The 13,159-nt window shown below is 44.1% G+C and overlaps 1 gene segment (V, D, J or C); it reads left to right on the top strand.

Annotated features, from left to right (window-relative positions):
* The first annotated feature begins 1,191 nt into the window (after positions 1 to 1,191).
* On the top strand, positions 1,192 to 1,781 carry LOC117367276. The segment is given in 2 exon segments: positions 1,192 to 1,243; positions 1,438 to 1,781. Coding segments are annotated over 2 exon segments (396 nt in total).
* The last annotated feature ends 11,378 nt before the right edge of the window (positions 1,782 to 13,159 follow it).

Here is a 13,159-nt window from a genome sequence, read left to right as displayed (position 1 = left end):
CCAAAAAAAGGATCTGGGTGTCATCGTAGACAATACGATTAAACCTTCACCTAATGTGCGGTGGCGACCAAAAAAGCAAACTAGATGCTAGGAAGTATTACAAAAGGGATGGTTAACAAGACTAAGAATGTTATAATGCCTCTGTATTGCTCCATGGTTTGATCTCATCTAGAGCAGTGGTTCCCAACCCTGTCCTGGAGGACCACCAGGCCAATTGGGTTTTCAGGCTAGCCCTAATGAATATGCATGAGAGAGATTTGCATATAATGGAAGTGATAGGCATGCAAATCTGCTCCATGCATATTCATTAGGGCTAGCCTGAAAACCCGATTGGCCTGGTGGTCCTCCAGGACAGGGTTGGGAACCACTGATCTAGGTTATTTTGTTCAATTCTGGTCTCCTTATCTCAAGAAAGATATAGTGGCGCTAGAAAAGATTCAAAGAAGAGTGACCCAGATGATAAAGAGGATGAAACTCTTCTTGTATGAGAAAAGACTAAAATGGTTAGGGGTCTTCAGCTTGGAAAAGAGACAGCTGAGGGGAGATATGATTGAAGTCTACAAAATCCTGAGTGGAGTACAACGGGTACAAGTGGATCGATTTTTCACTCTGTCAAAAAATTACAAAGACTAGGGGACACTCGATGAAGTTGGGTTTTGTCCAGGTACTAGGGACCTGGATTGGCCACCGTGAGAATGGGCTGCTGGGCTTGATGGACCATTGGTCTGACCCAGTTAAGCTAATCTTATGTTCTTATGACTATCATCCCTTATTTAGGGAAAAACTGTAAACATTAGTTAAAGATTAAATACTATGAAGATCTAGGCACGAGTTTTAGTATAAACAGTGCCTAGCAGATGATTGACCATCGTGGTTAACAGTGCCTAAGAGTTAAACACTGTTTTTAGAATTATGGCATCAGTGTTTGCGTGACACTGGGCACTTTACCCCATTGATTCATGTGGATTAAATCAAATTAAATACTCTACATGCTTTCATTATACTACAAACTGGAAGTGATTTGTACAGTAACTAATGATGGTCAAGCATCTCTCTTATAAAAATACTGATATAGAAGAGACTATTTTGCATAGTCACACCCAGGAGACATTTCACTAATGCTCAGAAGATTTATAAAGATTTCCTTTCACTCTTTATGATTTATTAATCAGCAACTGCCAGTCAGAAAGGATGAAGATATCACATATTCAGCTCATCTGGTTCCTGCTCCTCTGGATAAAGGGTAAGAATGAAACAATCACAGAAACAAAGACAAGAAAGCAGTTTCCAAAGTAAGCTGATTAACTTTAAACAATCAATTTCCTATAGATACAATATACAGTGCTGTGTGTTTTGGCTTTAAATCTTTTCATCTTGTATTATAAAAATGTTTTATATATATATATAATGTATACATTTGTTGTTTTCATTTTCCAGATTCCAATGGCCAGATTGCGATGAGTCAATCTCCAAAATTCTTATCAGCATCTGTGGGGGACATAGTCACCATGAGCTGTAAAGCAAGTACAAGTATCAGCAGCTCTGTAGCCTGGTACCAACAGAAACTTGGACAGGCTCCCAAGCTTCTTATCTATGCTGCTTCTAGCCATGCCTCTGGGATCCCAGCGAGGTTCAGTGGCAGTGGGACCGATTCAACTCTAACAATCAGTGGAGTTCAAGCTGAAGATCAGGCAGATTATTTCTGTCAGCAGCACTACACCACCCCTTCACACAGTGATACAGACTCATACAAAAACCTATCTGTGCTTTCTGGCTGTTGACCTTCAGTTTAGTACTCCCCCCAAATCTTGAAAAACCGCAAATATAGTTTTTCATGGGGGAGACTGGAGAGGGCAGCGGGAGAGGCAGGAGAAAGCAGCCGCAGCGCCGGCGAGTGAAGGAAATCACTCACTGTATGCTCCGATCGCCTCTTCCTGCACTAAAGTCAGGCCTTACCAATCAGGAGATGCGTGTCAAAGCAGCTCCTAATTAGTAAGGCCCGACTTTAGTGTATGAAAGGCGGTGGAGCATACAGCGAGTGATTTCCTTCACTCATTGGTGCTCCGGCTGCTCTCTCCTGCCTCTCCAGCTGTCCTCTTCTGGTCGGCAGTTATGATCGGAAAATACCACGAATGACTGGGACCGCGAACCGCCGACCGCAAATGACCAGGGGAACAATGTATTCCTTTTTTTATCTGTTTCATCACCGTCACGTGACTTTTTTTAATTTCATAGCAGTCATGGCAATCGTGCCACTTTTACTTTCGCTTTCACATCCCTGTAAATGTTGTGTTTTGACTGCACAAGGTAAGGGTCCTCACCTGTTTATTCCGTTTTTTATTCTGTTTTCATTCTTGTTGAATTTTTGGTGCTATATCTTTTTGAACAATGTTTTGATTATGTTTTGGCTCTTAGAAGAGTTCTGCTCGTCCTCAGCGTTCTTCAGCAAAGATACTACACTGTTGTTACATTGCTCTCTTAGGGTTTCTTTGTCATTCCTCACCATCGGGCTTATAAGAACATAAAAATTGCCACTGCTGGGTCAGACCAGTGATCCATCGTGTCCAGCAGTCCGCTCACGCGGCAGCCCTCAAGTCAAAGACCAGTGCTCTAAATGAGTCCAGCCTCACCTGCGTACATTCCAGCTTAGAAGGAACTTGTCCAACTTTGTCTTGAAACCCTGGAGAGTTCTTTCCCCTATAACAGACTTCGGATGAGCCTTCCAGTTGTCCACCACTCTCTGAGTGAAGAAGAATTTCACATTATGTTAATTTTGCATACAAACCCCAGTGCAAAAGGGCAGACCAGGTCAGAGCCCATGACAGTAATTTAGCAGTGAGACAGAACAGGAAAGGTTTGCCTTACCTAAGGCAGTGCCAAAACAAAGCAGGAAATCTCTGCCATACTATTATCCAGTTCCGGTAAGGCAAAGTTCAGTTGTGGATTAGGAATTGGTTATCGGATAAAAAAGAGGGTAGGGTTAAATGGTTATTTTTCTCAATGAAGGAGAGTAAACAATGGAGTGCCAAGGGGTCTGTACTGGGACCAGTGCTATTTAACTTATTAATAAATGATCTGGAAATTGGAACGAGTGAGGTGACTAAATTTGCAGATGACACTAAACTTTTCAAAGTTGTTAAAACACATGCAGATTGTGAAAAATTGCAGGCAGACCATAGGAAATTGGAAGACTGGGCGTCCAAGTGGCAGATGAAATTTAATGTGGACAAATGCAAAGTGAAACTATGATTGAAGCTAAGTAAAAAATAATAAGTTTTTAAGTTTAGGGAGTGATTTTCTCATATGAATTATGAATCATGCACATGAATTGCACATAGCACTTTAACAATATAATCAAAATCTGATGATGAGACATACGCCAATAAAAAAATAAGCCTAAGCCTTAGAATAATTTGGCTAGTAGTTGGCAAGATCTGAAGACTTTAAATCTGTGCCATCTTGCCTATATCTACTAGCCTTCAATATTTGCTTGTTGTTTTGAGATCAGCATCTCATTCCTTGTCTCTGACTGATGATCAATCTCATCTTTTGGACATTATGATGGCAATAGCGCTTAAAGTAGTGCTCTGTAATTGGAAGACCCAATATCCTATTTCCATCCACTCTTGGTGGACTTATGTTTCCAGCATTGCCTGGATGGAATGTCATCTGGCTGAAGTCCATTCCAGGCTATCTAAATACCATCGGATCTGGGATCCCTTTCTCCAGTATTGTTATGAATAATGCTGATGCACACTTTGTATTTTTTGGCTGGGGTCTGGGTCCTTGTAATTCTTTCTGGATATGATTCACTGTGGAATGGTCTTCCTAGGGTTTTTTTCTTTCTTATCTGGTCTTGTGTTCTGCTCTTATGATGGTGCCTGTAACCTTAGGGATATTTAGCTGGTTCTTCTGTTAGCTTTTCTTGTCATGATACTATCATTGTATTTCTATTATGATGTTGGTTCATTGTTCTGGTCTTGTTTGTAGATTTGCAAAATTTAATAAAAATGATTGGAACAAAAAAAAACAAAAACCTGGGATCCTTGTTGGGACCACTGTTTTGAATAAAGACTGATCATTGGTTGAAAAGACACCTCCCTTGCCTTTGCTGTTAGACTGATGTCCTCATATGCTACGTGCAGAGCAACTGTTAGGATCTGCATTAGAGAATGACACGGGGAGCGATCCCCGCAGCGAACCGCTGCGTGGCTGCGGTTTGGCTGCGGGTTATGGTGACCTCATTAGCAAATCGCCGCAGACGCGGGGACAAATCCTTTCACCGCCCGCAAAAACGGTGAATAGATTTGTCCCCGCAGGCCAATGTCCCCCCTTCTAGGAACCGCTATTTACCTGTGTTTCACCTGCACGTTGCCGCATTGACTCCGCCCCCCAATATACTGGCTCCTCATTTGTCAGATCAACCCTTCCTGCCAATAGAACCCGCCCCCCCCCCGAAGATCGCCGGCAGGAAGGTGCCCAACGATCGCGGCAGGAGGGTAGCCATCCCCTCCTGCCTACCCCAACCCCCCCCCCAACGGCTCTCCCGACGATCGCAGCAGGAGGATATCCAACCCCTCCTGCCAGCTCCCCAACAGCCCCCCTATGATCACTGGTAGGAGGGTGCCCAACCCCTCCTGCCGGCCCCCCCAACGGCCCCCTATATCGCCAATAGGAGGGTGCCCAACCCCTCCTGCCGGACCCTCCCCCAACAAACCCCGCCATCCCGAAACACCACCCTTAGTCTTACTTTCCAAGTTGGACCGGACAGCTCCTTGCTCGTCTGGCCAGCAGGCCTGCCTCCGTCCAAATGAGGCGGGCCCGCCCCTCCCCTGCCTAACCCACAGGATCCTAGGGCCTGATTGGCCCAAGAACCTAAGGCCCCTCCTATAGCGGGAGTGGCTTTAGGTGCCTAGACCAATCAGGCCCTAGGATCCTGTGGGTTGGGCAGGGTAGGGGCGGGCCCGCCTCATTTGGACAGAGGCAAGCCTGCTGGCCATACGTGTGAGGAGCCGTCCGGTCCAACTTGGAAAGTAAGACTAAGGGGGTTCCGGGGTGGGAGGGTTCGTTGGGGGGGGGGTCCAGCAGGAGGGGTTGGGTACCCTCCTGCCGGCGATCTTAGGGGAGGCCATTGGGAGGACCGGCAGGAGGGGTTGGGTACCCTTCTGCTGCGATTGTCGGGAGGGCCGTTGGGGGGGGTCTACAGGAGGGGTTGGGTGCCCTCCTGCCGTGATCGCTGGGGGGAGGGGAGACTTGCAGCCGTAGCCGCGGTCACTATGCTAATCACGATTAGCATAATGACCGCGATTAGGTACACGATTTGGTACACGATTAGGTACACGATTTGCCGCGATTAGGTACAGCGGCCGCGTCTACTTACCATGTAGGCTAACATTGTAAGCATTAAAAGTACATGTCGTGTTTGTTTTTGTATAGTTATTAACTAATATTTAACTAAGTTTTAAAGTTTTAAAGAATGTTTCCTTTATACGTAAATAAAGAAAAGTATTTAAAATCGTACCCGTTTGAGGCTTTTATATATGCAGCGGTGACGGTGACGGGGCGGTGAATGGGGTTGCAGTGGCGGTGACGGGGCGGTGAATGGGGTGGCAGTGGCGGTGACGGGGCGGTGAAGGGAATGGCGGTGACGGGGCGGTGCAGAGGATGGTGAGACGGGGACGGGGCGGTGACGGGGACCAATTTTTTCACCATGTCATTCTCTAATCTGCATACTGGATTTGGCGCTAAGGCCATGAAGCAGTGGTTAACGGCCACAAAATGGTCGTTGGCCTAGCCTGCTTGTGTTCAGTGGTTTTTACCATTAATCATTCTCGGCTATTTTTTTGATCCCACCTGCTAACCTTGAACTTGTGAGAAAATTTTTTTGCCTATGATGCTTGGGTAGAAGAGTGTGGGTACACCCTATCCGTTTGTCTGAGGCTTTTCTTTCGCTTAAATAATAAGCTAGCTTTCTTGGCTTGTGTGGTGCTTTTGCTTTGGAGTGATATTTTTGAATTTTCATACATATATATGTACCCTCATACACCCTTTAAAACCACCACCCTCCCTTCAAAATCAGCATGAATTAGGGCACGAATAATGATAATGATTCAAAAGCTATGGAGTCCTTTTACTAAACTGTGGCAAAAAGTGCCCTTAGCTTGCTGTTATATAGGTTTCCCCCATATGCTAAGGCTATTTTTATTGTAGCCATAAAAATAATGTTTTCTTTTTTTTTTTTTTTAATGGACATGCATTAATGTTATCATTATTTCAACAAAGAAAGAAAAACAACCCCACGTGGGAAATACAATATCAAGAGTGGGGAAGGGACAAAATCAACCAACTTTGAGAACATAAGAATATAAGAAGTTGCCTCCACTGGGTCAGACCAAATGTCCATCACACCCAGCAGTCCGCACCTGCGGCGGCCCATCAGGACCATGACCTGTAATGTGATCCTTTTCTAAGCCCTTTGATCCCTTTTATCCTTCTATCTATACTCTATCTATAACCTATCTCTACCTCTACCTCTATCTGTATCCCTCAATCCCCCTATCGTTCAGGAATTTATCCAATCCTTCTTTGAACCCCCGTAGTGTACTCTGTCCTATCACAACCTCCGGAAGCGCATTCCAGGTGTCCACCACCCTCTGTGTAAAAAAGAACTTCCTAGCGTTGGTTCTAAAATTGTCCCCTTTCAGTTTCTCTGAGTGCCCCCTTGTGCTTGTGGTTCCCAATAATCTGAAGAATCTGTCCCTTTCTACGTTCTCTATGCCTTTCATGATCTTGAAAGTCTCTATCATGTCTCCTCTGAGTCTCCGCTTTTCAAAGGAGAAGAGCCCCAGCCTTCCCATACCTTTTATCATAATCAAAAGAGAAAAATGTCCAAAAACTGGCCTAAGTTGGCACTTGGACGAACATTTCTCAAAAACATCCAAGTGCCGATAATAAAACCGGGTTTTGGACATATTTCTAAACGACCTAGGCCTTCATAGTGCCGCTCAAAGTCCAAAGCTAAACGGGGCGTTTCGGGAGGCATGTCGAGGGCGGGAGTTGGGCGGGACATGGGCCGGCTTAGACTTAGTCGTACAGCAAGTATAACCGAAAGTTTAACAACAGAGCCTAGACGGAACTTGGACGTTGTGACTTAGACCATGTAAAACATGCTCTAAGTCACAAAACCCACTTAAACTCACCAGATAAGCACTTCAAACCCATAACATAGACCCCCACACACTACCCGTGTGATCACCAACCTCCCACCCCACCCCCATAAAAGTTTTATTCACAACTTCCAATTTCAGCCTCCAGACCATCATCACCTGGCCACCTGGCATAGGAAAGCCTAGTCATCCAGCCCAGAGGCAGCTTAAGTCATCTTGGGGGTGGGTTAGGGATAAATGATTTTTATTTCTTAAAGTAATTTAATAGTATGAAAGTACAAAGAAGGTAATTTATTGTATGTTACTCAGATACTTATTGATATTTGAATTACAACAAAATGGGTTTTGAGTTAGTTTTTGATTTCGAATTTGATTTTGATTTTTCATTAGCGTCCCTCCTTGATGAAGAGATGAAACTCGAGTCGGGGGGACAGGGATCATTGGAAGAAAAGTTTGACAAAGTTATTTTTTAGTTACCAACACGAGATTTATGTCACACAGCCACTATTGAGGATTAACGACAATCAACTATCCACCCGATTCAGATAAGTACATAACTACAATTCAGTGGGTATAGTTATGTGATTAGCAGCATCTGTTAGGGTGGTCAGGGGACGGTGAAGGCGATGATGGTCCCCTTGTTAACCTCAATTTAGTGACTTCACTATATTATAGGTTATAAGGTCTGAGCACTTCACTTTAATTTAATTTATTTTAATAATCAACGCAATTGTCATTTAACCAGAGCTGTGATAATAGTAGTATATATTGATCTTCATCACAGGATACTTTAATCTATTTCCCTACAAATTAGATTACTGGGAGTTATTCCCTCACCTAGATGCTGAAAGTGGGCGCCAGAATTTACACCAGTTTTCAGCTGACCTAAATATTGGCATCCATATTTGGGTATGGGAATAGGCTTTAAGGCCCAAATTCTGGAACCAGCGACTAATGATAGGCACCTATTTTAGAGATGCCCATCTAGATAGGTGCCTATCTAAATTGAAAAACAAGCTAATTAAGCTTTTTGTTGTTGTTTTTAGTTCAAATATTTTATTGGAAAAGTGGGGATGATAACAAACAGTGAAAGCACAATCAACGAGAAAAATGTCAGAACATAGCAGCTATGTTCCACTGCACAATTAGCCCCAAGTAGGCGCCTATCAAGACAAAGCAATTCTGCAACAAGGTACCTCTAAAAATTTAGGCGGCCTTCAAAAAATTAGGCACTATGCACGTTAGGCATGGGTGTGGCTACATGTTAGGTGCCTTGTTGCAGAATCACTGCGTTTAAGCATGCTTAAGCACTCAGATAGGCACCTAACTTTTAGTTGTACCTAGAGCTGGCCTATTTCTTGGGTGCCTCCAAAATAGATGCCGCTCAGCAAGATTCCTTAAACAGCACCCAATTTTACTTGAATCGCACTGAACAGTGTCTGATTAGGTGCCTAACTTTTGGCTACTTCTTATAGAATTTGCCCTTAAGTGTTTTTTTTATAAAGAGCGTTCATCTTGGAGCACTTTTATAGAATAGTTCTTCATGCTGATTTTTTTCCGGCACCCATATTTGGGCACTATGTACAGAATCCAGTCCTTAGGCTTAATTTTATAAAGTTATTTTTGAATATACTTGCATGTAGCCATATATACCATAAGTGGCTAGTAATAAAATTCAGACTAGCATAAAGAAATGCCTGTCAATGTGATGGTCTATACTTTGTTAGTAAGCATCTAAAGAGCAGTGACATAACCAGACCTACTGTAAAAATATGTGGGCACAATATCCTCTCTGCAGCCCAACTCAAAACTTAAATACTTGAGCTGGTGGGAATGTCCAAGTTCCAACAGGCAAAGACCTCCACAAAGGCACCCGGAACTTCCTCCAGTGCAACTCTGCAATTAGCAGCAAATTTATCCCCCACTCCCCCTTTTACAAAACCGCACAACAGGTTTTTAGCAATGGACGGCACGCTGAATGCTCTGCGCTGCTCCGACGCTCATAGGAATTCTATGGTAGTCAGAGCAGTACAGAGCATTCAGCAAGCCAGCCAGTGCTAAAAACCTATTGCACGGTTTTTTATAGGGATGGGGGTTAGTGAATTGCCTAACTACATGTAGCAAGTGCCAGCTTTGGGCTGCTTAGTACAGCTGCAAAGATGCACTGGCGGAAGTTCAGGGCACCTTTGATGATGTCTTTAGCTGGTGAGGCTTGAGGATCCCTATCAGCTTCAACAAGGATATACCACTCTTTGGTGGGCCCCTGATCAGTTAGGTCCACTTGTGGCCTGGCCATTGTTATGAGTGGGTGCAGTAAAGTTCTCAGCCCAACCAGCCAACTTCCTAAATTATGAGTGTTATTTTGCCACTGCAGTTGAAAAGAATGTTATCTTATTTCATTAAGTGCCAATTTGCAGAAACAAAATTCTGTGTTTCCAACATTGCTTCAGATCATTGATTGAACCAGTTCCATGTCATTCTATTCTTAGTTTTGTTTGAGAACTTTTCAGCACCCTCTTGTTTTTATTTATTAAATTTATTTTTAACATTTCTATTACACTTATAACCTAAGCGGATTATAAGTTATGTAAATTGCAGTCTTAAGGCAAACTTCCCTCTCTGACCCAAGTGGGCTCACATTCTAAACTAAAGTACCTAATGAAATAAAGAAAATGAAGAATATTATAAATATGTACATATCCAACAAAAGACAGAGTTTGGTCAGAGCATGCTAATTTACGTGTGTGCTTACATAACCTAGGTGAGGACATTTACACCTGCTTTCAAGCAAGTAAAATTGTCCATTCTCATCATGTAGGTTTACAAAATGTAGGCTTAATTTCTGCCGCTTAATGGTATATAAGAATAAAATTATTATTATTATTAGTAGTAGTAGTAGTAGTATTTATAAAAACACATAAGCACCTGAGTCTTCACAAAATATCACTTAACTAGAAACTTACAGTCAGGGCCGGATTAACCAATAGGCCCAGTAGGCACGTGCCTAAGGCCTGAAATGATCAGGGGGGCCCGATGAAGGAGGCCCCTATCGATCGGCAATGTGGGCCCCCCCCCATCGACGGAAAGTAATACAAAATGAGCAACGCGGATAAGAAAGGCAAGGGAAACTGTAATTTTGCAACTGGTGCTTCTTGCCCAAAGCTTCCCTCTGATGCAGTTTCCTGTTTCTGCCTGGGCGCATCAGAGGAAAGCTTTGGGCAAGCAGCACCATTTGCAAAATTACAGTTTCCCTTACCTTTCTTACCCGCATTGCTCGTTTGTATTACTTTCCGTCGATGGGGGGGCCCACGTTACCGATTGATGCTTGAGGGGGGGCATTGCCATTCTAAAATAACAAAATAGGAGTGAAAGGTGAGTGGTGAGAAGGCCATGGGGTGGCGGGAGAGAGAGAAGGGGACAAGGCAGGGCATGACAGACAATGGAAGTGAGGAGAAGGGAGATTGAAGTGAGCAGGGCAGTTGATGGATGTGGGAAGAAAGGGGCGGGACAGGGCAGGGCAGAACAGACGATGGAAGTGGGGAGAAGGGAGACCGAAGGCAGCAGGGCAGATGATGGATGTGGGAAGAAAGGGGTGGGGCAGGACAGACGATGGAAATGGGGAGAAGGGAGAACGAAGGGAGCAGGGCAGACGATGGATGTGGGAAGAATGTGGCGGGGCAGGGGAGGACAGATGATGGAAGTGGGGAGAAGGGAGACCGAAGGGAGCAGGGCAGACGATGGATGTGGGAAGAAAGGGGTGGGGCAGGACAGAACAGATGATGGAAGTGGGGAGAAGGGAGACCGAAGGGAGCAAGGCAGACGATGGATGTGGGAAGAAAGGGGTGGGCAGGACAGAACAGATGATGGAAGTGGGGAGAAGGGAGACCGAAGGGAGCAGGGCAGACAATGGATGTGGGAAGAAAGGGGCGGGGTGGGACAGGACAGGACAGACGATGGAAGTGGGGAGAAGGGAGACCGAAGGGAGCAGGGCAGATGATGGAAGTAGGAAGAAAGGGGCAGGGAAGATGATGGAAGTGGGGAGAAGGGAGGCCGAAAGGAGCAGGGCAGATGATGGTTGTGGGAAGAAAGGGGCAGGGCAAGACTGATGATGGGAGACCGAAGGGAGCAGGGCACATGATGGATGTGGGAAGAAAGGGGCAAGGAAGGGCAGATGATGGAAGTGGGGAGTAGGGAGACCAAAGGGAGCAGGCAGATGATGGATGTGGGAAGAAAGGGGCAGGGCAGGGCAGATGATGGAAGTGGGGAGTAAGGAGACAGAAGGGAGCAGGGCAGATGATGGAAGTGGGGAGAACTTGTGCTCAGTCCTCACCTCCTCACCACTGCTACTGCTTTCCCACATGCTGGATGGGGGGGAAGAAGATAGAGTTAGTGAGATAGTGGAGGGGTGAAGGAAAGGGGTGGCAAGCTGTGAGTACACACAGTGAAAAGAGGGAAACTGAGGGCTGAATAGTAAGAAAGAATTTAATTTAGACAGAGGCAGAAAATAGAGAAGAAAAGGAAAGGGAAGAGAGGAGAAAGACGTGAAAGAACAGGGAAGGAAACAGAGATTTCACATTTGAGTGAAGGAAATGAGTAGAAAGAAGCTAAAAACCACAGGGGGGGGAGGGAAGGAGAGATGGAAGGAGAGAGATGCCAATCCAAGGAGGTGAGGGGGCAGTAGCAGAGATGGCAGAGGTAGACAAACATTTTCTGGAAGGGGCAGACAGTGGATGAAAGGATGAGAAGATGAGGAAAGCAGAAACCAGACAACAAAGGTAGAAAAAAATTCTATTTGTTTTATTTATTTATTTTTGCTTTAGGATAAGATATTATTGTAGCTGTGTTGATAATCGTTTATTAATAGAAAATGGAAATAAGATGATACTGTTTATTGAACTAATTTTAATACATCTTTTTTACAAAATCAGAGACCATAACTCCTTTCCTCAGGTCAGGACAGGGATACTGTAACAGCAGTATAGTTTACTGATCTGAAGAAAGAGGTTTTAACCTCTGAAAGCTAATTGAGAAATGTATTAGTCCAATAAAATGGCGGGCACTAAATTTTCTTCCTGCCATGCCCCATGCCTCCTAACCTAATATAAATTGGTGGGCTTACATAAAAACTGCCATCTCCGGATCAGATCTTCAGTCCAAGTCCGGCGATCCGCACACGCGAAGACCCAGCCCTGCCAGCTGAAGATCTCTTCCTTTAAGAAGGAAGGAGAATTTTGTTCAGAGATGTTTAGAGGTTGCATAGAAGAAAAACTGTACACTGACACTGGTATGGTAATCTTTGTTTCTTTTGAATTTTAAAATAAAAGAAATAAAGTGGAAATAAATAAGTAAATACATGGGGGCAGGGCATAGCGGGGTGAGGTGGGGATGGAGCATTGTGGGTGGGGCGGGGCAGGGGGCCCAGTATACTGGTGTGTCTAGGGGCCCTCGACAAATTAATCCTATGCTGTTTACAGTACCTGACCTCTTAAACAAAGCTCCCACTTATTATATCACTGTCTTAATGTGAACTTGAGAGATGAAATAATGCTGGGGGAGGTCAGGACAGTGAGTCTAATCTAATCTAATATTTGGCTTCATATACCGAGTTTTCATTCTAAGAAAGCTCAATTCGGTTTACAATAGTTAACTTAAAAAATAAGAACCATAAAAGAAAGATATCGAAAAGAATTAATTTCCAAAGTGTTTGGTGAATAAAGTAGTTTTTAAAAACTTACGAAAGAATAAGAAAGAACCAGAACTTCTTAAAAAGAGTGGAAGATCATTCTAAAGTTGAGAGAACTTAAAAATCAAAGATTGGGTGTTTAAGCTCCTGCTTTGGCAGCAAATTTTTTGCTAAAAAAATAATAATTACCTGCGATACACATGCCTAAGAGAAGGGGAAGGCAGAGAAGTATCCCTCTTTCTCTGTCAGCGTCTTCTACACCGCGACAGACTGCCATTACATCTTATGCAGTCTCATTATCTTTGGCGTC

Source organism: Geotrypetes seraphini, chromosome 1, assembly GCF_902459505.1.
Source record: "Geotrypetes seraphini chromosome 1, aGeoSer1.1, whole genome shotgun sequence".
NCBI lineage: Eukaryota > Metazoa > Chordata > Amphibia > Gymnophiona > Dermophiidae > Geotrypetes > Geotrypetes seraphini.
The sequence above is the reverse complement of the archived record's forward strand: the minus strand, read 5'-3'. Positions and strand labels throughout refer to the sequence as shown.